Source organism: Gigantopelta aegis, chromosome 7 (genome assembly GCF_016097555.1).
Source record: "Gigantopelta aegis isolate Gae_Host chromosome 7, Gae_host_genome, whole genome shotgun sequence".
NCBI classification, from domain to species: Eukaryota; Metazoa; Mollusca; class Gastropoda; order Neomphalida; family Peltospiridae; genus Gigantopelta; species Gigantopelta aegis.
Window position 1 is genome coordinate 47,157,478 of NC_054705.1, and position 26,502 is coordinate 47,183,979.

At 40.3% G+C, this 26,502-nt stretch overlaps 1 protein-coding gene across 2 annotated transcripts in view; it reads right to left on the reverse strand.

Moving 5' to 3' along the window:
• LOC121376819 (transcription termination factor 3, mitochondrial-like) overlaps positions 1-26,502 on the reverse strand; it is a 34,627-nt gene continuing 8,125 nt past the window's right edge. Inside the window, exons 1-5 of one of the 2 annotated variants that reach the window (XM_041504590.1) lie at positions 18,950-19,040; positions 12,973-14,441; positions 11,058-11,125; positions 9,741-9,831; positions 1-734 (exon numbers count right to left, since the gene is read on the reverse strand). In XM_041504590.1, the coding sequence (XP_041360524.1) occupies positions 457-734; positions 9,741-9,831; positions 11,058-11,125; positions 12,973-14,173 (1,638 nt within the window). In that variant the 5' untranslated portion in view covers positions 14,174-14,441; positions 18,950-19,040 and the 3' untranslated portion in view covers positions 1-456. Of the gene's footprint in view, positions 735-9,740; positions 9,832-11,057; positions 11,126-12,972; positions 14,442-18,949; positions 19,041-26,502 lie in introns of those variants that run through there. The other variant, XM_041504591.1, reaches the window with a different exon arrangement.

Genomic DNA, 26,502 nt, shown 5'->3' on the forward strand with positions numbered 1-26,502 from the left:
TGACGACAAATGTTTTATTCACACATCTAACAACACTGCCCACAAGCACTGGAAGCACTGATTGAGGGGGTGGGGCACACTAGTAGACCAGTTATGAAGATCATACATTGCAGTACATTAGCCAGACAATTACGTTACTCCAGTTGTTGGCATCTTCTAACAACACAATAGCTTTGTAAAAACGTTGGTTTGTTTTATTTAACAACACCACTAGAGCACACTGATTTATTAATCATCCGTTAATGGATGTCAAACGTTTGGTGATTTTTGTTCAACATAAATAGTCTTTAAGACAGGAAACCTGCTACATTGTGCTATTAGCAGCAAGGAATCTTTTATATATGCCATCTCAAAGACAGGATAGCACATACCATGGTCTTTAGTATACCAGCCATGGTGCACTGGCCAGAGCGAAAAATAGCACAATAGGCCCACTGATGGGGCAATAGCTTTGATTCACAATGTCTTCAAGTAGTTGCGGTAGTGAGACACGGTTGTTTTAGCAAGATGCTCACAGAAGTCTCTCTCTCTGCTGCCCACCAGGGCCTTGAGTGAGATGTAGTGTTCTGTGGCAGGGTCGTACTGTGCCCGGCTGACACTCTCCAGGTAGCCGTGCCGCTGCTGTAGAAGATGTAGCCGGGTGCGGAAGATGTTGGGCCACTGGACGAGTTTCTTGTGATCCATCCCCATCACATTGTGCAGGTAGTCAAACTTCTTGCCGAGGGAATACTTGTCTGAAATTATCATGACGTAACATTCAGGTAATAATTGTTTGAAATTATCATTACGTAATATCCAGGTAATACTTGTCTAAAATTATCATTACATAATATCCAAGGAATACTTGTCTGAAATGATCATGACGTAACATTCAGGTAATAATTGTCTGAAATTATCATTATGTAATATCCAGGGAATACTTGTCTGAAATTATCATAACGTAATATCCAGGTAATACTTGTCTGAAATTATCATTACCTAACATCCAGGGAATATTTGTCTGAAATTATTATTACCTAATATCCAGGGAATACTTGTCTGAAATTATCATTATGTAATATCCAGGGAATACTTGTCTGAAATTATTATTACATAATATCCAGGTAATACTTGTTTGAAATTATCATTATGTAATATCCAGGTAATACTTGTCTGAAATTGTCATTATGTAATATTCAGGTAATACTTGTCTGAAATTATCATTATGTAATATCCAGGGAATACTTGTCTGAAATTATTATTACATAATATCCAGGTAATACTTGTCTGAAATTATCATTATGTAATACGTCTGAAATTATCATTACATAATATCCAGGTAATACTTGTCTGAAATGTTTTTGTTTCTTAAAAGTCCAGGAAACATTTTGTTATCTAAACCTCGATAGTACATTTATAGTAAATTGAAAATTCATTAGCAACTACCCTTTAATGTTTTAATATTGTGTAGCGTTCTCTGAATCTTGCGATGTGATGTCATTCTGGATTTTTGTGATAACTGATGTAGAGCGGCAAAAAGTTAAATTTTGTTTTGTTTAAATTAACAACACCACTAGAGCAAGAGAGGGAGGGAGGGAGAGAGAGAGAGAGAGAGAGCGAGCCATGAGGTTATCTTCTTTTTTCTTTTAAATCTTTTTTTTTTGAAAATATAAAGTACATGTATACATAAATCAAAATTTAAACTCTATATACTTGTATTATAAGTTAATCTTTTAAAATCAAAAAGTAAGAAATGGTTTATTTTACTTACGGTTATATGGCGTCTGACATATGGTTAAGGACCACACAATATTGAGAAAGGAAACCCGGTATCGCCACTTCATGGGCTATTCTTGTCGATCAGCAGCAAGGGATCTTTTATATGCACCATTCCACAGACAGGATAGCACATACCACAGCCTTTAATATACCAGTCGTGGTGCACTGGTTGGAATAAGAAATAGCCCAGTGGGCCCACTGATGGGGATTGATCCCACACCGACCGCGCATCAAGTGAGCGCTTTACCAATGGGCTACACTTTTAAAAGGGGAAAGAAAAGGATTTTAGATACAACTACATGTATTTAACACAGAAACAAAGACATTGTTGTTAGCACATCGATCAAGATCATGATGGATTGATGCACGTAATAATGAGATGATTGGTCAAGCTGCAGTATTTCCCTTTACACATACAGGGAACATTGTGGTGCGATTCACTGCGCAAGTTTCAGAAATCGCTATACAATTTTGAAACATTAAACAGTAGTTGATAATAATGATAAATAGGCTATTTTCTATTCCTAAATTTATTCTTTAAATGAATTTACTTTCCTTCAATCTTTCCTACTTCTTTCTTTCTTTGCTTCCTTCCAGCTACTCTGTTAACTCCATAAAACTATAAACTATTTCCAGCTACTCTGTTAACTTCATAAAACTATAAACTAACTCCATAAAACTATAAACTAACTCCATAAAACTATAAACTGTTTCCAGCTACTCTGTTAACTCCATAAAACTATAAACTGTTTCCAGCTACTCTGTTAACTCCATAAAACTATAAACTGTTTCCAGCTACTCTGTTAACTCCATAAAACTATAAACTATTTCCAGCTACTCTGTTAACTCCATAAAACTATAAACTGTTTTACATGTATCTACATGTATGTTCATTGTTACTCTTCAATTACTGTACTACTCTGTTAACTCCATAAAACTATAAACTGTTTCCAGCTACTCTGTTAACTCCATAAAACTATAAACTGTTTTACATGTATCTACATGTATGTTCATTGTTACTCTTCAATTACTGTACTACTCTGTTAACTCCATAAAACTATAAACTGTTTTACATGTATCTACATGTATGTTCATTTCTGTTATTTCCAGCTACTCTGTTAACTCCATAAAATTATAAACTGTTTCCAGCTACTCTGTCAACTCCATAAAACTATAAACTGTTATTTCCAGCTACTCTGTTAATTCCATAAAACTATAAACTGTTATTTCCAGCTACTCTGTCAACTCCATAAAACTATGTATTTCCAGCTACTCTGTCAACTCCATAAAACTATAAACTGTTATTTCCAGCTACTCTGTTAATTCCATAAAACTATAAACTGTTTTACATGTATCTACATGTATGTTCATTGTTACTCTTCAATTACTGTACTACATATATCAGTACTATTCACTTAAGTTCAATGTTTAGCCTTTTAAATGATTTTAGGGTAGAGACACCAGGACCCCAAACCCTGGCACTACCATATTTATTGTCTGGAGTCTATAAACTTTATTTAATAGATAAATAAATAAAAATCCAGATACAGTCGAGCACCGTTGTTTATTAGGGGTGTAACGAATACACATGGTGGCGCATACAATACATAACACAAATACGAGGTGACAAATACAAATATGTATTCAGGTCCATGAATACAAAAGTGAAAAGGTTTTGCAGAAAGGAAAAACAGTATTTATTTATTTATTTAAAGTAAAAACTGATATAGCCTGACAGATTTTTTGCCAGAAGGTAAAATGGGTAGGGGGCCATACCCAAATTGTTTTGCAGATTTAATTTTTTTAAGTTAACCTTTTGACAAAATTAATAACGCATTTATTATTACTGTATAATTTTTTAACACTAACCCTAAACGTAACCCATTTTCTTTCTGGGGTAGGTCCCCATACCTCCTGTTAACTAGTTGCATTCAAATCCATAGCACCATACCCAAAATATTTTCTGACAGAAACACCGACCGAAGAGGAAGGAAATGTTTTATTTAACGACGCACTCAACACATTTTATTTACGGTTATATAGCGTCGGACATATGGTTTAGGACCACACAGATATTGAGAGAGGAAACCCGCTGCCCCTTCATTGGCTACTCTTTTCGATTAGCTGCTAGGAATCTTTTATATGCACCATCCCACAGACAGGATAACACATACCACGGCCTTTGATATAGCAGTCGTGACATTCGGACACACTACACGAAGAAACCCATCAGCTGCTAGGAATCTTTTATATGCACCATCCCACAGACAGGATAACACATGCCTTTGATATAGCAGTTGTGACATTCGGACACACTACACGAAGAAACCCATCAGCTGCTAGGAATCTTTTATATGCACCATCCCACAGACAGGATAACACATACCACGGCCTTTGATATAGCAGTCGTGACATTCGGACACACTACACGAAGAAACCCATCAGCTGCTAGGAATCTTTTATATGCACCATCCCACAGACAGGATAACACATGCCTTTGATATAGCAGTCGTGACATTCGGACACACTACACGAAGAAACCCATCAGCTGCTAGGAATCTTTTATATGCACCATCCCACAGACAGGATAACACATGCCTTTGATATAGCAGTCGTGACATTCGGACACACTACACGAAGAAACCCATCAGCTGCTAGGAATCTTTTATATGCACCATCCCACAGACAGGATAACACATGCCTTTGATATAGCAGTCGTGACATTCGGACACACTACACGAAGAAACCCATCAGCTGCTAGGAATCTTTTATATGCACCATCCCACAGACAGGATAACACATGCCTTTGATATAGCAGTCGTGACATTCGGACACACTACACGAAGAAACCCATCAGCTGCTAGGAATCTTTTATATGCACCATCCCACAGACAGGATAACACATGCCTTTGATATAGCAGTCGTGACATTCGGACACACTACACGAAGAAACCCATCAGCACCTACGTATTTCACCAGAATATTATTGAAAGGGAGTCGGTCAGGACATAGAGTTTAACATGCACATTCAAAGCAAGCTGTTTTAGCGCACGCCTGTCATGGTCACAGGTGTTAGTGTGAATTAGAAACATAAGTAATGGCGTTTTGGTTAGTGTGAATTAGAAACACAAGTAATGGTGTTTTGGTTAGTGTGAATTAGAAACGTAAGTAATGGTGTTTTGGTTAGTGTAAATTAGAAATTTATCTGGGTTGAGTCGATATGACTGGTTGATCCCGGCCAAAACGTGTATTAATCATCATGTTTTTATCTCGGTTGAGTCGATATGACTAGTTGATCCCAGCCAAAACGTGTATTAATCATCATGTTTTTATCTCGGTTGAGTCGATATGACTGGTTGATCCCGGCCAAAACGTGTATTAATCATCATGTTTTTATCTAGGTTGAGTCGATATGACTGGTTGATCCCGGCCAAAACGTGTATTAATCATCATGTTTTTATCTCGGTTGAGTCGATATGACTAGTTGATCCCGGCCAAAACGTGTATTAATCATCATGTTTTTATCTCGGTTGAGTCGATATGACTGGTTGATCCCGGCCAAAACGTGTATTAATCATCATGTTTTTATCTCGGTTGAGTCGATATGACTGGTCGATCCCGGCCAAAACGTATATTAATCATCATGTTTTTATCTTGCTCGTGTCGATATGACTGGTCGATCCCGGCCAAAACGTGTATTAATCATCATGTTTTTATCTCGGTTGAGTCGATATGACTGGTTGATCCCGGCCAAAACGTGTATTAATCATCATGTTTTTATCTAGGTTGAGTCGATATGACTGGTTGATCCCGGCCAAAACGTGTATTAATCATCATGTTTTTATCTCGGTTGAGTCGATATGACTAGTTGATCCCGGCCAAAACGTGTATTAATCATCATGTTTTTATCTCGGTTGAGTCGATATGACTGGTTGATCCCGGCCAAAACGTGTATTAATCATCATGTTTTTATCTCGGTTGAGTCGATATGACTGGTCGATCCCGGCCAAAACGTATATTAATCATCATGTTTTTATCTTGCTCGTGTCGATATGACTGGTCGATCCCGGCCAAAACGTGTATTAACCATCATGTTTTTATCTAGGTTGAGTCGATATGACTGGTTGATCCCGGCCAAAACGTGTATTAATCATCATGTTTTTATCTTGCTCGTGTCGATATGACTGGTCGATCCCGGCCAAAACGTGTATTAACCATCATGTTTTTATCTAGGTTGAGTCGATATGACTGGTTGATCCCGGCCAAAACGTGTATTAATCATCATGTTTTTATCTCGGTTGAGTCGATATGACTGGTTGATCCCGGCCAAAACGTGTATTAATCATCATGTTTTTATCTCGGTTGAGTCGATATGACTGGTTGATCCCGGCCAAAACGGGTATTAATCATCATGGTTTTTATCTCGGTTTGAGTCTATATGACTTTTCGAAACGTGTATTAACCATCATGTTTTTATCTCGGTTGAGTCGATATGACTGGTTGATCCCGGCCAAAACGTGTATTAATCATCATGTTTTTATCTAGGTTGAGTCGATATGACTGGTCGATCCCGGCCAAAACGTGTATTAACCATCATGTTTTTATCTCGGTTGAGTCGATATGACTGGTTGATCCTGGCCAAAACGTGTATTAATCATCATGTTTTTATCTTGCTTGTGTCGATATGACTGGTTGATCCCGGCCAAAACGTGTATTAATCATCATGTTTTTATCTCGGTTGAGTCGATATGACTGGTCGATCCCGGCCAAAACGTGTATTAATCATCATGTTTTTATCTCGGTTGAGTCGATATGACTGGTCGATCCCGGCCAAAACGTGTATTAATCATGTTTTTATCTCGGTTGAGTCGATATGACTGGTTGATCCCGGCCAAAACGTGTATTAATCATCATGTTTTTATCTAGGTTGAGTCGATATGACTGGTCGATCCCGGCCAAAATGTGTATTAATCATGTTTTTATCTCGGTTGAGTCGATATGACTGGTTGATCCCGGCCAAAACGTGTATTAATCATCATGTTTTTATCTCGGTTAGTCGATATGACTGGTCGATCCCGCCCAAAACGTGTATTAATCATCATGTTTTTATCTCGGTTGAGTCGATATGACTGGTCGATCCCGCCCAAAACGTGTATTAATCATCATGTTTTTATCTCGGTTAGTCGATATGACTGGTCGATCCCGCCCAAAACGTGTATTAATCATCATGTTTTTATCTTGCTCGTGTCGATATGACTGGTCGATCCCGGCCAAAACGTGTATTAACCATCATGTTTTTATCTCGGTTGAGTCGATATGACTGGTTGATCCCGGCCAAAACGTGTATTAATCATCATGTTTTTATCTCGAATGAGTCGATATTACATTTGTGTCGATATGACTGGTCGGTCCCGGCCAAAAACGTATATTAACCATCATGTTTTTATCTCGGTTGAGTCGATATTACATTTGTGTTGATATGACTGGTTGATCCTGGCCAAAACGTGTATTATTAATCATCATGTTTTTATCTCGGTTGAGTCGATATGACTGGTCGATCCCGGCCAAAACGTGTATTAATCATCATGTTTTTATCTCGGTTGAGTCGATATGACTGGTTAATCCCGGCCAAAACGTGTATTAATCATCATGTTTTTATCTCGGTTGAGTCGATATGACTGGCCGATCCCGGCCAAAACGTGTATTAACCATCATGTTTTTATCTTGGTTGAGTCGATATTTTGCTTGTGTCGATATGACTTGTCGATCCCGGCCAAAACGTGTATTAATCATCATGTTTTTATCTCGGTTGAGTCGATATTACATTTGTGTCGATATGACTGGTCGATCCCGGCCAAAACGTGTATTAATCATCATGTTTTTATCTCGGTTGAGTCGATATTACATTTGTGTCGATATGACTGGTCGGTCCCGGCCAAAACGTGTATTAATCATCATGTTTTTATCTCGGTTGAGTCGATATTACATTTGTGTCGATATGACTGGTCGGTCCCGGCCAAAAATGTATATTAACCATCATGTTTTTATCTTGGTTGAGTCGATATTTTGCTTGTGTCGATATGACTGGTCGATCCCGGCCAAAATGTGTATTAACCATCATGTTTTTATCTTGGTTGAGTCGATATTTTGCTTGTGTCGATATGACTGGTCGATCCCGGCCAAAATGTGTATTAACCATCATGTTTTTATCTTGGTTGAGTCGATATTTTGCTTGTGTCGATATGACTGGTCGATCCCGGCCAAAACGTGTATTAATCATCATGTTTTTATCTCGGTTGAGTCGATATTACATTTGTGTCGATATGACTGGTCGATCCCGGCCAAAACGTGTATTAATCATCATGTTTTTATCTCGGTTGAGTCGATATTACATTTGTGTTGATATGACTGGTCGATCCCGGCCAAAACGTGTATTAATCATCATGTTTTTATCTCGGTTGAGTCAATATTACATTTGTGTCGATATGACTGGTCGGTCCCGACCAAAACGTGTATTAATCATCATGTTTTTATCTCAGTTGAGTCGATATTACATTTGTGTCGATATGACTGGTCGGTCCCGGCCAAAAACGTATATTAACCATCATGTTTTTATCTTGGTTGAGTCTATATTTTGCTTGTGTCGATATGACTGGTCGATCCCGGCCAAAATGTGTATTAACCATCATGTTTTTATCTTGGTTGAGTCGATATTTTGCTTGTGTCGATATGACTGTTCGATCCCGGCCAAAATGTGTATTAACCATCATGTTTTTATCTTGGTTGAGTCGATATTTTGCTTGTGTCGATATGACTGGTCGATCCCGGCCAAAATGTGTATTAACCATCATGTTTTTATCTTGGTTGAGTCGATATTACATTTGTGTATATTTATTTTTGGGTTGCAACGTAGACTTTTATATGGAAAAATGTACATGTGTTGATAGTAATATTATGTGTCAATATAAAATATTTAAGAAGGTAGATACATGTATGAATTATGCAATCTGAAATCAATGCTGTAGCAGTATTGTGAGCACCATCAAAAGAGTTGCCGACATTTTACTTTAAACATGATCTGTGGTTACTGTAACAGTTCACATGTGAGATGAACGAATGTTGTTAGTTTTATCTAAAACAATCAACAAGGTATTAAATGGTTTCATCGAACTTAAAAGAAAACGCAAGAAGATGATGACTGTTACAGAATGCAACTAGCTACTTGACTTGTGGCTTGGACAAGTTGATGACTGGTAATGTAGGTTAATTAGTTGTTAAGAAGGTGGCGGCTATATGCTGGCTTTATTAGAGCATCTTATTCGAGAGATTCGGAAGAAGAAGGAAATGTTTTATTTAACAATGCACTGAACATATTTTATTTACGGTTACATGGCGTCAGACATATGGTTAAGGACCACAAAGATATTGAGGGAGGAAAACCTGCCATCGCCACTTCATGGGCTACTCTTTTTGATTAGCAGCAAGGGATCTTTTATATGCACCATTCCATAGACAGGATAGCACATACCATGGCCTTTGATGTACCAGTTGTGGTACACTGGCTGGAGCGAGAAATAGCCCAATGGGCCCTCTGAAGGTGATCGATCACAAACCGACCATGCATCAAGCGAACACTTTACCACTGGGCTACGTCCTGCCCCTCGAGAGATTCGAATAAATATATAAATGTATTTTTATTGTGTATACACACACACATACATCACATTTGGGGTTTTTACATTTTTTTGGACTCAACGTTTCAGTCAATATTTGGTTAACTCAATATTTTTATGTGGTTCCCACAATATCGACACATGGTGCTCGACTATGTACATTATTTATTTTCTTGAAAATTATTCAAGTGGTTAATTTAAACAAAAATTTTAGTAGCTGAAAACTAAACATTTGAGCCACTTCATATAAAAATTAGCAATTGTCGCGGTCTACCGGTGCATATTTAAGAATAAATGCTCCAAACTCACTCGTGAGAAAAACCTTTGGTTGAGCAAGCAATATTTCCTTAATCTCCGACTCAGAAAACCCAAGAAATTCTTTCATATAGAAGACAGTGTCCTGAAAAATAAATTAAACCAGTTGACTGCAATCAAATCAAGTAAAAAATATAATATACATGTACAGTGAAACCTCGCAAAACCAGACCCTGTGTAAACTGGAATTACCTCAAAACCAGACCCTCTGTAAACCAGAGTTTCACTGTCTATTGAAATAAAACCAAGTAAAAAAATATAAGATACATGTACACATACTGAAACAGACAATTTGGGAACATGAAAACAAAGTTGGCCAAGTTTGAAAGTTTGTTGGTCCAACCGGAGGGGACTGTAGGTTTCATCTCCATCCGGTCTATCCCACATCATTTTGGGGATCTCCCCTCCCTCCCTCCCTCCCTCCCCCGGTGCCTCTAGATTTTAAACTTCCATTTAGTGTATATCTTTATCAGGGACAGTTACAGATCTACAAAGTTTTACTTTCATGGGAGTTACCAATTTTTCAGGTTGACTTTCATGGGAATTTATTCAAGTGCCATAACTCTGTCAAATATTTTTATGTATGGTTAACAGAGTTATGGCCCTTCAACATAGGATATTTGTTGGGGCCAATAGAGGATATACGTTTTGCATTAAATAGCAGTACTCTCGGAATGCTGGTTTAACACAGGATGTTGTTCAACACAGGATGTTGTTCAACACAGGATGTTGTTCAATACAGGATGTTGCTTAACACAGGATGTTTAATACAGGATGTTGTTTATTCAAAGTAAAAGACTGCTTGTTTGTCCCCTACTCGTCCAACCGGAGGGGACCGTAGGTTTCATCTCCGTCCTTCTGTCTGTCGGTTTACTGCACATTAGGTTTTTTTTCCACAATTGATGCCTTCATTGAGCTGAAACTATCGTGCATAGCTTTAACGTGTAGTAACAAATCAAGTTTGACTTTCATTGTGATTTACTAATTTTTCACTGAGTAATGGCCCTTGAACTTAAGAGATAAGAAAATGTGTTGGGCCCACAGTAGGGTTTAAAGTACATATTATGTATTGCTTTAGCAGAACTCTCAGAACGCTTCTTCAAAATAGGACGCTGCTTATTCAGTTTCATCTCATGACAATTAACTGGGTCCCAATAACATTCAAACGGACTGAAATTTACTGACAGAAAATTCTAGTGTTAAGTACATCAATTGGATACAACTTCCTCGATCTAATTTGTCTGCCATCTTTATCATTTGAAAAGTCATGTTTTGTGATTGCTTTCAAACTAGATATCAGTTTGCAAATACCATAAGTCTGTCAGTTTTCCAAGCAATCAGCTTTGGTAGCCTAGTAACCACACTTCGGACTTCACTTCCTGCAAGATATAATGTGAACTAATATTAGTATTACTAAAACTTCTAATACGTGTATCTCAAACTTCACCTTACACTACATGTAAGTACGGGGTGTGACGTAGCCTGGTGGTGAAGTGCTTACTAATACTTCTAGTACGTGTATCTCAAACTTCACCTTCCACTACATGTAAGTACGGGGTGTGACGTAGCCTGGTGGTGAAGTAATCACCTGATGCACTGTTGGTTTAGGATCGATCCCCGTCATTGGGACCTTTCTTATTCACCTGAGATACATACAGGTTTTTGTTTTACTACTACTACCCCCCCCCCCCCCCCAGCAAAATTGAATAATTGTTGTTTTTTTAAAATATATTTTATGGGGGAGTATGACTCAAGCTACTTAGAAACTGAGCTCACAAACACAAACACACCTGCATGATTTCCTGCGCACATGCCTAGAACTCGGTGAAAGATAGAGCTCACAAACACACACCTGCATGATTTCCTGCGCACATGCCTAGAACTCGGTGAAAGATAGAGCTCACAAACACACACACACCTGCATGATTTCCTGCGCACATGCCTCAAACTCGGTGAAAGATAGAGCTCACAAACACACACACACCTGCATGATTTCCTGAGCACATGCCTAGAACTCGGTGAAAGATAGAGCTCACAAACACACACACACCTGCATGATTTCCTGCGCACATGCCTCAAACTCGGTGAAAGATAGAGCTCACAAACACACACACCTGCATGATTTCCTGTGCACATGCCTAGAACTCGGTGAAAGATAGAGCTCACAAACACACACACACCTGCATGATTTCCTGCGCACATGCCTCAAACTCGGTGAAAGATAGAGCTCACAAACACACACACCTGCATGATTTCATGTGCACATGCCTAGAACTCGGTGAAAGATAGAGCTCACAAACACACACACACCTGCATGATTTCCTGCGCACATGCCTAGAACTCGGTGAAAGATAGAGCTCACAAACACACACACACACCTGCATGATTTCCTGCGCACATGCCTAGAACTCGGTGAAAGATAGAGCTCACAAACACCTGCATGATTTCCTGCGCACATGCCTAGCACTCGGTGAAAGATAGAGCTAGCCGGTATTGAAATTTGAGATTCGGTATTGATATCAGTATGTTTGGGGTGATTTACCTCGGTATCGGTATGGTATTCGGTATTGACATAATAGTTAATACTGATACCAATATTGAATGGTATTTTCGGTATACTCTGCTTTAAATGCATGCCTGAGTTAAGGCTCACCTGCTAATTCCATCTATATAAAATTAAATTCCAAACACAAGGCTCTCGTCTGATTTATACCCAACCCATTTTGCGTTTGTCAGATATATTGTTAGTGCTTTACTAAATGGTGGGAAACATTTATCAATATGGAAATTTCAATACCAAAATTTCTGTATTTTGAAATTTGCTCCGTATGGTAAAGGGCCATTCCATGGTAATTATTTAAACCAGGACGTGACATTCTGACTCTTATGATCTCCTTCATTAAAAGTCCTTTCTAAATGAAATTGCAGTTTTATCATTTATAGACTCATTACATATAGTAGTATAAGCATGTCAGGCCTAATTTTGTTTTTATAAAAAAAAAAAAGACTTTTAAAGTGAAAAATAAAATGTGCCAGGACGTGATGAAAATGGACATCACTTTTTCAACACTGCAGTAAATTCCAAAACTCTGCTCTCCTGATAGAATGTTAGCTTATTGAAATACACTGTTTACACTATTTAAATTGGTATTGACATGATACTGATACTGAATGGTATATACGGTATACCACCCAGCTCTAGTGAAAGAAAAAACAACTGCGGTACCTGTAAGTTGAAAGCGTGTTTGCAGATATCCCAGTTTTGCATCAACCATCTTAAGAGGCAGCACAAGGAAAACGTAGCACTTGCAGACAATCCTCGCGATGGCATCAGGAGTAAACCGCTTCGACTCCAAGTAACCGATCTTACTCTGAAGATCTGGGATTTCTTTCTCCAGTAGGAGAGGATTTTTACTCAAGTAGTGTCCCAGTCTGTCCCCGGGAACTCCCACATCAGACAGAAACAACAAATACGGTCGAATGTCATTTTCAAAATCCAATTTAGCAATCATATCAGCGGCTCCGTCCACCTTTTCCACCTCTGACAGGTCGACCCCTAGCTTGACGAGCTCACTTAAACTTGCCGATTTGTCTACGAGGGCAGCCAAATTGTGTACTGGCAACAGTTTTGATTTTTGTTTCTGCTGAAGCGGGACAATTTCCAATTGGTCGTCATTCAGTGGAGGTGAGAAGATTTCTGGGTGATGCCTGTCCTGTGAAACACTTCGTAAACAATCAACAGCGGACTCTCTGTTATTCCAGGCTAACACACCACTGGGTTCTTGATCCTCAGGAACATCAAGTTCATTGGGAGTAAAATCTGTGGAATAATGGTTACCATGACTACCAGTTGTTTTCTCACTGTTACTGTTGTTAGCACACAAGTCTGATTGTAAGGATGTCATGGAATCATCATCGTCACGACCACCGAGTGGTTTACTGACAACATCTTTGCAATGGTTTTGAGTAAAAGAGGAACCAGGCTCTTCCTCAGGATGGAGGATAAAAGAAACGTCGTTACCATAGCAACTTTCAGAGGAATTTACATGTGGTTTGGAATCCGCAGAAATATTGTCATCGGCATCAACAAACTTTGTGATCCCACGTTTTGTACAAACTGGATCAGAACTGCACAGTGTTGTCGCAAAATGAAATTCTCTGTAACATGTCTGCAGAAAACTGAATGTCTTGTAACCAGAGGTACCGACTTTTAAAATCACTATCTTCTCAAAACTGTTCCAATTATGCATACGCAGATTTTCACAAGATTTTAATCCTGGTGTCACACAAGCTATTTTATCATGTTTTGTGGGTAAAACGGCAGACGTGCCACAGGTGCTACTAAAGAATCTTACAATGGAATATTTTGTATGCACATTCTCATAGAAATGTCTCCCGTAATGAAGTGTAAAAGCACGGCCTGCCATTGATATTTATCTAAAATGTAATGGATGTAAATCTGTAAATGTGAGGAACGTCACATTTTTGTAAACTGGTCTTCATGTGTAATACTGTCCATCCAAGCTGTCAGTGTGGCCCAATGTCAAAATGAGCTGTCAGTGTGGCCCAACGTCAAAATGAGCTGTCAGTGTGGCCCAACGTCAAAATGAGCTGTCAGTGTGGCCAAACATCAAAATGAGCTGTCAGTGTGGCCAAAATTCAAAATGAGCTGTCATGGGATCAGAAAACGGCAGGCTGCAAGAGAGAAGAAACAGTAGTGATAAAGGTTAACTACATGTATAATAAAATACATTTATATTAAGCCAGACTCAAAAAAACCATTTAATTTTATTTTTGTTTTTGGCAAATGCATAAACTGAATTTGCTTACATATAGATGTGGATAATGACATGCAAGTTATATTTCACCATTTGCCGATGTTAATGGTGGTATTACAGTCGCACATATACCTGTTTTATCATCTCCATGAGCACAGACGATGAACTCAATTTGCGATAATAAAACTAGCACGGACATCTACAAATGGTCATTTCTGATTCACTTTGCATATAATGTGAAATTTGATTGGCTAATCAAATCCATTTGCGACAGTAAAACCAACATGTATCCGTCGGAAATTTGGGGGATTCCCCAAGAACCTATTTACATATTCATATGCTATTTCTCAGTTTAGTTGGACGTACTTACTTTTAAAATACCAACGTTGAATCTTTTTCTGAAGCAAAAATGTGTGCACCTCTAAATTTAATGACTTAATGCTGTTTATAAACGGTTGTGTGACGTCATGCGTGTGACGCTGACAGGAAGAAGAAGGAAATATTTTCTTTAATGACGCACTCAACACATTTTATTTACGGTTATATGGCGTCAGACATATGGTTAAGGACCACACAGATATATTGAGAGAGCAAACCCGCTGTCGCCACTTAATGGGCTACTCTTTTCGACTAGCAGCAAGAGATCTTTTATATGCACCATCCCATAGACAGAATAGCACATACCACGGCCTTTGATGTACCAGTCATGGTGCACTGGCTGGAGCGAGAAATAATGCAATGGGCCCATCAACGGGGATCGATCCCACACTGATCGCGCATCAAGCAAACACTGTACCACTGGGCTACATCTCCAGGCATCAAAATAAGTCGAGAATGGTAATTCAGGTTACCGGGAGGTTACCATGTGTAAGAAAAATTTCAATGAATGTTAGTTTCCGAACGTAAACCAGGCAACGCAACGTTTCATTTTCTCGTAAGGAATTGCATCGATGTTCACACATACTTGTGCAATCGCAAGCAATTATAGTCATTCAGTGTTTAAGCAGTGCCCACTAGATAAATTTACTTCCGGATTTCGTTTTTCATACGGATGTTCGAGTGCACCAATACAATTTCAGAACATTCGCATTTTAGCAGCGTCATCTTATAGTTGTGGTATATTTTGTGGTAACCTGTAAATGGGTTACCAGATACAATGCTTATTTCGATGCCTACTCCTCGTCCCTGTTAATAAAAAAGAAACAAGTCAAAGTTTTGAAAAGAAAGCCTAATAAATAAATAAACATTTTCTTGGTCCATTATGTTGCTTTGTTGTTTTTGACACTTATATTAATTACCAGGATGTTGCTACATGATCGACATAGATGACAACCCGTAGAGAAGTTGGCAATTAGTAGTAAATACCAAATGAGGGTCTGGTCAACTCGGCTAAAATGAAAATAATGTGTTCTGAATTTCCAACTGTCAAAATAAAGTTAAAAAAAATAAATAAATAAAAAAATTTGAAATAAAAACAGCATATTTGTGGCAAAAATGCAGCACATCTGCTTTTATGATATGGTCGATTCGCTTGCTAGATATCCAGCCCTCTACATTGTCACTGGTTGGGCAGGGCTTCTAACCCTAACCCTAACCCTTTTATGATATGGTCGATTCGCTTGCTAGATATCCAGCCCTCTACATTGTCACTGGTTGGGCAGGGCTTCTAACCCTAACCCTAACCCTTTTATGATATGGTCGATTCGCTTGCTAGATATCCAGCCCTCTACATTGTCACTGGTTGGGCAGGGCTTCTAACCCTAACCCTAACCCTAACCCAAACCCTAACCCTTTTATGATATGGTCGATTCGCTTGCTAGATATCCAGCCCTCTACATTGTCACTGGTTGGGCAGGGCTTCTAACCCTAACCCTAACCCTTTTATGATATGGTCGATTCGCTTGCTAGATATCCAGCCCTCTACATTGTCACTGGTTGGGCAGGGCTTCTAACCCTAACCCTAACCCTTTTATGATATGGTCGATTCGCTTGCTAGATATCCAGCCCTCTACATTGTCACTGGTTGGGCAGGGCTTCTAACCCTAACCCTAACCCTTTTATGATATGGTCGATTCGCTTGCTAGATATCCAGCCCTCTACATTGTCACTGGTTGGGCAGGGCTTCTAACCCTAACCCTAACCCTTTTATGATATGGTCGATTCGCTTGCTAGATATCCAGCCCTCTACATTGTCACTGGTTGGGCAGGGCTTCTAACCCTAACCCTAACCCTTTTATGATATGGTCGATTCGCTTGCTAGATATCCAGCCCAAATAACTGTCACTGGTTGGGCAGGGCTTCTAACCCTAACCCTAACCCTTTTATGATAAATATTCGCTTGCTAGATATCCAGCCCTCTACATTGTCACTGGTTGGGCAGGGCTTCTAACCCTAACCCTAACCCTTTTATGATATGGTCGATTCGCTTGCTAGATATCCAGCCCTCTACATTGTCACTGGTTGGGCAGGGCTTCTAACCCTAACCCTAACCCTTTTATGATATGGTCGATTCGCTTGCTAGATATCCAGCCCTCTACATTGTCACTGGTTGGGCAGGGCTTCTAACCCTAACCCTAACCCTTTTATGATATGGTCGATTCGCTTGCTAGATATCCAGCCCTCTACATTGTCACTGGTTGGGCAGGGCTTCTAACCCTAACCCTAACCCTTTTATGATATGGTCGATTCGCTTGCTAGATATCCAGCCCTCTACATTGTCACTGGTTGGGCAGGGCTTCTAACCCTAACCCTAACCCTTTTTATGATATGGTCGATTCGCTTGCTAGATATCCAGCCCTCTACATTGTCACTGGTTGGGCAGGGCTTCTAACCCTAACCCTAACCCTTTTATGATATGGTCGATTCGCTTGCTAGATATCCAGCCCTCTACATTGTCACTGGTTGGGCAGGGCTTCTAACCCTAACCCTAACCCTTTTATGATATGGTCGATTCGCTTGCTAGATATCCAGCCCTCTACATTGTCACTGGTTGGGCAGGGCTTCTAACCCTAACCCTTTTATGATATGGTCGATTCGCTTGCTAGATATCCAGCCCTCTACATTGTCACTGGTTGGGCAGGGCTTCTAACCCTAACCCTAACCCTTTTATGATATGGTCGATTCGCTTGCTAGATATCCAGCCCTCTACATTGTCACTGGTTGGGCAGGGCTTCTAACCCTAACCCTAACCCTTTTATGATATGGTCGATTCGCTTGCTAGATATCCAGCCCTCTACATTGTCACTGGTTGGGCAGGGCTTCTAACCCTAACCATAACCCTTTTTATGATATGGTCGATTCGCTTGCTAGATATCCAGCCCTCTACATTGTCACTGGTTGGGCAGGGCTTCTAACCCTAACCCTAACCCTTTTATGATATGGTCGATTCGCTTGCTAGATATCCAGCCCTCTACATTGTCACTGGTTGGGCAGGGCTTCTAACCCTAACCCTAACCCTTTTATGATATGGTCGATTCGCTTGCTAGATATCCAGCCCTCTACATTGTCACTGGTTGGGCAGGGCTTCTAACCCTAACCCTAACCCTTTTATGATATGGTCGATTCGCTTGCTAGATATCCAGCCCTCTACATTGTCACTGGTTGGGCAGGGCTTCTAACCCTAACCCTAACCCTTTTATGATATGGTCGAATCGCTTGCTAGATATCCAGCCCTCTACATTGTCACTGGTTGGGCAGGGCTTGTCAATGACTCAATACAGATAGACATTACATTCATACCAGTAAATAGCTTGTAGAATATCAATTTTCAAATGAACTGATGCATAATTAGCACCATGTATACAAACAAAAGTATTTACACACACACACACACAGACACACACATTGTGACACAAACACTAACACACACACAAACACACCTGATACCTCGAGGAAAAAAGAAAGACATATTTTATTTAACAACACACTCAACACATTTTATTTACGGTTATATGGCGTCACACATATGGTTAAGGACCACACAGATTTTGAGAGGAAACCCGCTGTCGCCACTACATGGGCTACTCTTCCGATTAGCAGCAAGGGATCTTTTATTTGCACTTCCCACAGGCAGGATAGCACAAACCATGGCCTTTGTTGAACCAGTTATGGATCACTGGTCGGTGCAAGTGGTATACACCTACCCATTGAGCCTTGCGGAGTACTCACTCAGGGTTTGGAATCGGTATCTGGATTAAAAATCCAATGCCTCGACTGGGATCCGAACCCAGTACCTACCAGCCTATAGACCGATGGCTTACCACGACGCCACCGAGGCTGGAGGTCACTCGAGCTATGTATGGGCTAGTTCATAAAAATAAACTCGAATGTAAAATATAATACAGTAAAAAAAAAACGTTTCATGGAGGGCATGGTCCCCGTGCAGCACACCCCTGCCTACGCCACTGGCAGACACTCGTTTCGTACCTGTTAAAACTTGATAACAATGCCGAACACGTTCCTTTTTTACACATAGACTGGGCTTGTTTGTCTTACTACGCAAATACAAATAAAACCGGAAGTGAATGTTCCGCGGAGAATTCGCGTCGTTTCGTCCCAAATGATACATTTGCCAAATTCGCTAAAACAGATATGACATAATTACAGTAATAGTATACAATATATGTAGTAGCATAATCGTTTTGGATTAAATGACAACAACTGCATTTATTTGGGTAAAATGGCTCTTTAATGGCTGATAGTAACTGGCGTAGCCCGGGGGGGGGGGGGGGGGGGGGTGATATATATATAAATATATATTATTATATATATATATATATATATATATATATATATATATATATATATATATATCAGGGGCGTAGCGTGATCTGGACCTGGGGTGGGGGTGGGGGTCGAATATGAACCAAGTGGACCTTTTCCTATTTAGATTTTGCATCCGAAACTCCATATTTATATACATGTATGTTTTAGTACTGAAAGCGGACCATTTGCTTCAAGCGTGGGGAGGATCGTCCGAACACCCCCCCCCCCCCCCCAGCCTACGCCCCTGTATATTGATGTACAGGGCGACCAACCTAATGGAAATATTTTTCCGGAAATTTCTGGTATTTCCATTTTTAAGCTCGCGAACGCCCCTTTCAAAACAATAGTTTAAAGCACGCGAAAAGGCCATTTTCAAAAAAATATATTATCTCTTGGAATGTTATGTATTCAATAATAAAAGTATCAATCAATCCCAGGGCCGTACCATCCGGGGGGCAGGGGGGGGGGGGGCAGCTTGAGAATCTTGTCCTTTTTTTTTATTTTATATATCTCCAGTAATAGCATAGAAATGTTTAATCTTTATAGTATGTTAAAAATTATTTATAAAATTTAGTGCCCCCCCCCCATGGATTTTGGTCAGGGTACGGCCCTGAATCCACATAAGTGGCAGAATTTTTCTACTTCCTTTTTAAGCATAGCCCTACTTTATGGCTTGTCTACTTTACAAAACATGATAAATATATTCATCAGTGTAAATAAAGTTACTATATCTAGTACAGCAATTGACAGCATTATCACACACACACGCACACAGACTGGATATCGTTCTGCATTACGCTTACATTACTATTAAGAGTCGAACTTTTCGCTGCAAAATCTAACAATGGTTTGTAAAAATTTACATTTTTTATAGTTTAACGTACTTCAATAAAACAAGATCGGTCGGTATATTAATTAATTAATATTAATGTCATGAATGTGTCACAGATTACTGGTAGCCAAATAGTATTTAGTGAAATATTGCACGTGAAAGCGTATAAAAAGAACTTATGAAGAGAATTGTGGATCCGTTTCTTTTGTTTTCGTATGATCGCAAGTGTTCTGTTATATGTTCAGGTTTTTACACACCGTGGCGAAGTTGCAAGCATCGCCATAAAACCGATGTCTGTCCCGTAGTAATTAATTATGTAATGAATACATAAACTACATAACAAGTAAGACAAATTTCATACATTGTACACTTCCAAGCTAACTCTCGATGAAGCTGGACGCTGTCGCCTGTGCTCTCGACTTGCCAACCCCCAACCCCTCCCCCCTGCTCACCTGGGGGGCTTGATTGCAAGCTTTGGATCGTTGCTGGAGTTTCGCGTCGCGTACACCGGGTCACAGGCAACCGTGACTTTGGTGTACGGCGACTCGGACTCGCAGAAGAGGAAGGGAAGAGGACGGAGGAAGAAGAAACGTGCGCCAGGAGCGGCTCAGGGGGGAACAAAACTGGCGGCTCAAACGTCAGCGGCGGACCCTTCTGCGTCGCCGCCCCCGGCTCTGCCCAAGACAAAAGGACCAGCTCATCCGGACCCGCCGTCAACACCGAGGGATGCTCTCAACGCGCCGATGTGCGAGACGCCCGCAGACTGACCTCCATCTCCCTCTACGCCACCGCCTACACGTAACTGGCCACTGTCACCATATGTCGTATACCCTCAGGATAAATCGGAATGTTTTCAAATTATTTTTAAATCACTGGCAGGATTCTGCAAGTAAAGTTTTGATTGGTGGACATGAGCTCCAACTGGCTGGTGTTAGATCCACATGTAATAGTGGAGCTAATTTTAATTAGATTGAAAAAATACATACACTCGAGATTACAACTTTAATACCTTTATTGAAATGCATATTTTTCAATTCAAACCTACCCGTTGGTTATAGATTACATATAGAAGTTCATTCTTATTCAATGGTCTCTTCAGAGTTTTCAAAAGATAGCTCTTTTCAAAGAATCAATTAATGTTTAACGACACACAATACGCATAGGCTATTATTTTTGGACAAAAATCCGATTCTAGTTTTTTTTAGGAGACCACATTTCTGGGATTACATTTGTCAGGAGGCTACCTTTTGTGCCCCATTTAAAATATGTTAAAAAGAAGGGTTTAAAGGCCCTCAATATTTTAAAAGTTATTGGCAAGACTGAATGGGGAGCAGATCGAAAGGTTATGATTCGACTATCGACCGTTAGTTAGGTAGAAACTTGATTACGGCTGAATTGTGTATGGGTCAGCATGCAAGTTTTACTTGCATATGCTAGATCTTATACACAAGCAGGGACTTAGGCTTTGTCTTGGTGCTTTCAGAACATCTGTGGAGAGCTTGTACGTTGACCCACACGAACCTAGTTTAGGTGCCAGACGTACAAAGCTTTCTCTTCAGTATGCTACCAAGATTAAATCTTTGCCAATACATCCTGCACACAATCCGGTTTTTGATAACGAATATATAAAGTTGTTTGATGCGAGGCCGAATGCCATCCGAACATTTGGTCTTCGCATTAAGCAGTTTTTATCAGTTTCCAACATTGATTTCACTGATATTTTGGAAACACCTTCATATTTTGACTTGCCACATTGGTGTATCAAACCACCCAACATTGTATTCGATCTTGTGCATCTGAAGAAGGATCGCACAGATTTATAAACAACATTTTTTGGAAATCCACGACAGGTATCTTGATTACATTCCTGTTTACACAGAGGGATCACGGGATGGGAATTATGTGGCTTGTGTTACTGCTTTTCCATCAGACACAATAATTTACATGAGATTGCCCAATTCGGCATCCATATTTACTGCAGAAATATGGGCTATCATTAAGGCCCTGAAAGACATTAAGGATTCATGCGCATCCACATATATTATCTGTACAGACTCGCTTTCCTATCTCCATACAGTACAGTACAGGAAGCTGGACCATCCCTTGGTTGGGATGGCGGTACGAAAGTGTGTCTTTTTATCCATTGCTAATAAAGGTGTTATATTGTGTTGGGTACCGAGCCATGTTGGCATTAATGGCAATAAAAAGGCAGATTCTGCCGCCAAGTCTGTTTTTAATTTGTCCCATGCCAGTGTTGGTGTTCACCTCAGTGATTTTAAATATATTAACCGATATATCCTTTCGACTTAGCAAGGTGATTGGAATGATGGGGTTGCGAACAAGCTTCATTCTGTCAAGCCAGTCATGGGAGAGTGGTAGTCATCCTACAGGCGGTACAGGAAGCATGAAGTAGTCTTGTGACGTGCACGTATTAGGCATATGTATTTGACGCATTCATTTATTTTAAAGAAAGACCCTCCTCCTCAGTGTTTGGTGGAGTGTAATCATCTGAAGCCGAGGAGGAATGTTCTATTTAGCAAAGGAAATGTTTTGGAATATTTTAAATTCCGTACCCCTCTTCTGTGTAATAGGTGCTGTCTGTCTCCCTAAATTCTATCAATAATAAATGCTGAAAATAATACCCTTTAATCTTTATTAATTATCTAATCATTAAGGTTGTGAGTGTGGTCTCTACAATATAATATTCACATATATAAAACCTGTATAATTTAGTATTCTATAAATAAACCCAACCCACCTTTCGGGGCGAATGATTGACCGAAACTGACAAGTCATTGCAGGATCCATATTTATACCCTGCTAAAACCGAGCAATACTGGTTAATATCCAGCACTGCAGTACTATGCATTCCGCAGAGTGGGTTAAAATCCAGCACTGCAGAACTATGCATTCCGCAGAGCGAGGTAAAATCCAGCACTGCAGAACTGTGCATTCTGCAGAGCGAGGTAAAATACAGCACTGCAGAACTATGCATTCCGCAGAGCGAGGTAAAATCCAGCACTGCAGAACTATGCATTCTGCAGAGTGGGTTAAAATCCAGAACTGCAGAACTATGCATTCCGCAGAGCGAGGTAAAATCCAGCACTGCAGAACTATGCCTTCCGCAGAGTGGGTTAAAATCCAGCACTGCAGAACTATGCATTCCACAGAGTGGGTTAAAATCCAGCACTGCAGAACTATGCATTCCGCAAAGTGGGTTAAAATTGTATATTCCGCAATGCAGGTTACAAAATCAGTTAGATCATTTGCTCGATTGGATAACGTCATTACGAGCCTTTACACCTTAATTAGTTCCATATCCAATAGAAGTTGCATCAGTAAAATCTTAAATCAATATATACTCTTCAAAAGAAGAAACGCAAAACCACATTGTCGTAACATTTGGAGAATTGATTTAATTATTGAATGGTGAGTCCGATAATTACCAAATGTTGCAGGATTGTTCACAATTCACTCTAGTCCATTGTGAGTAAGTGATAGGACACACCACCAAGGTTAAGGTCATCTGGAGTCAATACCGGGTGTGGCCTCCGCGTGTGTTGACAACTGCCTGGCACCGCCTGCCCATTGAAGCAATCAGAGTACGGATGACGTCCCGGGGGATGGTGGCCCACTCGGCCTGCAAGGCTGCTGCCAGCTCGGGCAGGGTCTGGGGCTGTGGTTGTCGCTGTCGGAGGCGTCGGTCCAACTCGTCCCATAGATGCTCAATTGGGTTCAAATCCGGTGATATCGATGGCCAAGGAAGGACATTAATGTTGTTGTTCTGTAGGAAAGCCGTTGTGAGACGTGCTGTGTGAGGCCTGGCGTTGTCATGTTGGAACACTGCGTTGGCGTTGGCCATATCTGGAACGATGTGTGGCCGGAGGATCTGGTCAATGTAGCCCTGTGCATTCAGGTTGCCCTGCACGTGGACCAGGTCAGTTCTGCCAGTGTGTGAGATGGCTGCCCACACCATGACACTACCCCCGCCGAATCTGTCCACTTCCTGCACGCAGTTTGCCGCACAACGTTCACCATGACGCCTATACACGCGACATCTTCCATCATGACGTCGGAGCAGAAATCGGGACTCGTCACTGAACCACACCTGTCTCCATCGCAGTTGAGGCCATTGTCGATGAATCTGGCACCACTGCAGTCGGAGTCGACGGTGTTGTGGTGTTAAGATGACACCTCGAACTGGACGTCTGGCACGAATTCCTACCTCACGTAGGCGGTTCCGTACGGTCTGGTCGGATATCCTGCGCAAACCTGGTATTGCTGCGGCTGTGGAGGTGGCAGTAGTCAATCGTTCCCGAAGGTGGCGTACCCGGGTGTAGCGGTCCTGCCCGGTGGTAGTGACCCGTGGTCGACCGGATCTAGGGAGGTCACGTGTTGATCCATGTTGCTGGTAACGGTCCCACAGTCTGGAGATGGTGCTTGGGGACACATGGAATGCCCTGGCAACGGCCGTTCTGGATTCGCCTGCGTCTAGTCGGCCGATGGCATTGTTTCTCTGCGGTTCACTGAGACGTGGCATGTCCTGGATTGTCAACTGTCGGCCAGATACAGAGGCCAGGCAAGCGAACACCCTGCACTTTTATACTGTCGGTGTTCATGTTGCGCGTGCAGACAACGCACGTGCAGTGGTGACATGGTTTGCACGTGGCTGCGTTTTTTCGAATATTCACATTTTGGAACTTTATTGTACAGTAGCTGCGTTTTATCGAATGTAACCGTGGGAATGTGTTTGGAGCATGCAATGACCTTATATTCACAAAGCATGAACCGGTAGGAAACATAAAATCGGAGTTATAACCCATTTGTACCCTTTTGCGTTTCTTTTTTTGAAGAGTATATATCATTGTGTAAAACCACAGTGTAAGGAGCTGTGGGGAAAAGTATAATACAATAATCAAGTTCGTATATTTTAAAACTTTGTAATAGAAATCTGTCTTTTAAAAACTTTAAAAATAATTCTGGGTGGAATTTAAAATATAGCAAAACATTTCTGTTGCTAAATAGAACATTCCTCGTCGGCTTCAGATGATTACACTCCACCAAACACTGAGGAGGAGGGTCCTTCTTTAAAATAAATGCATATGCCTAATACGTGCACGTCACAAGATTACTTCATGCTTCCTGCACCGCCTGTAGGATGAAGCTTGTTCGCAACCCCATCATTCCAATCACCTTGTTAAGTCGAAAGGATATATCGTTAATATTATATTTAAAATCACTGAGGTGAACACCAACACTGGCATGGGACAAATTAAAAACAGACTTGGCAGCAGAATCTGCCTTTTTATTGCCATTAATGCCAACATGGCTCGGTACCCAACACAATATAACACCTTTATTAGCAATGGATAAAAAGACACACTTTCGTACCGCCATCCCCAACCAAGGGATGGTCCATCTTCCTGTGCTGTACTGTATGGAGATAGGAAAGCGAGTCTGTACAGATAATATATGTGGATGCGCATGAATCCTTAATGTCTTTCAGGGCCTTAATGATAGCCCATATTTCTGCAGTAAATATGGATGTCGAATTGGGCAATCTCATGTAAATTATTGTGTCTGATGGAAAAGCAGTAAAACAAGCCACATAATTCCCATCCCGTGATCCCTCTGTGTAAAGAGGAATGTAATCAAGATACCTGTCGTGGATTTCCAAAAAATGTTGTTTATAAATAAGTGCATCTGTGCGATCTTTCTTCAGATGCACAAGATCGAATACAATGTTGGGTGGAATACTGACGTAATTCAAATTCAAAATTACCTATATTATTACAATAGTCAGATATTGCAGGTGTGGAATAAGACATTTAACTCTGCCCACGCAGTGTATAAGGGTTTTGTCCAAGGCGAAATAACCAATGAATTTCGAGTATTTTACATGAAGGCGAGATAATTATTATTAGTTCACGAGCCAGACCAAAAATTGGTACCATCTGAGGGCACCAAAAACAAAACTGTCATAATTGTTTTAGAACAACCTAGGACAAAACAAAAATGATTAATGGACTGTTCAATAGGGTAGCTTTAGCTAATTATCACATTTTTTAACACTTATCATTGAGGTGGTCAAAAAATCTGAGAAGTCCGTGTTTTAGTGTTTGCCAAAGCACTTATAAATCCTGTAGATCGGTACGCACAATGTTCTTTGTGATTTTTGTATCTTTTGGAAGTGCTGATTAATGATCCGCGAGCATTTTTAAATATTCAAGATGGCGTCCAAGATGACTGTCAAAACAGAACGGAGATATGTCCAATACTTTATCAACAATGACGAAAGTGTTGATGTTCGTGACAGTGGTTTAGGGATCAGAAGATTAATTATGAACTACTCACAGCTAATTAAGACATTGCAACAGCATTT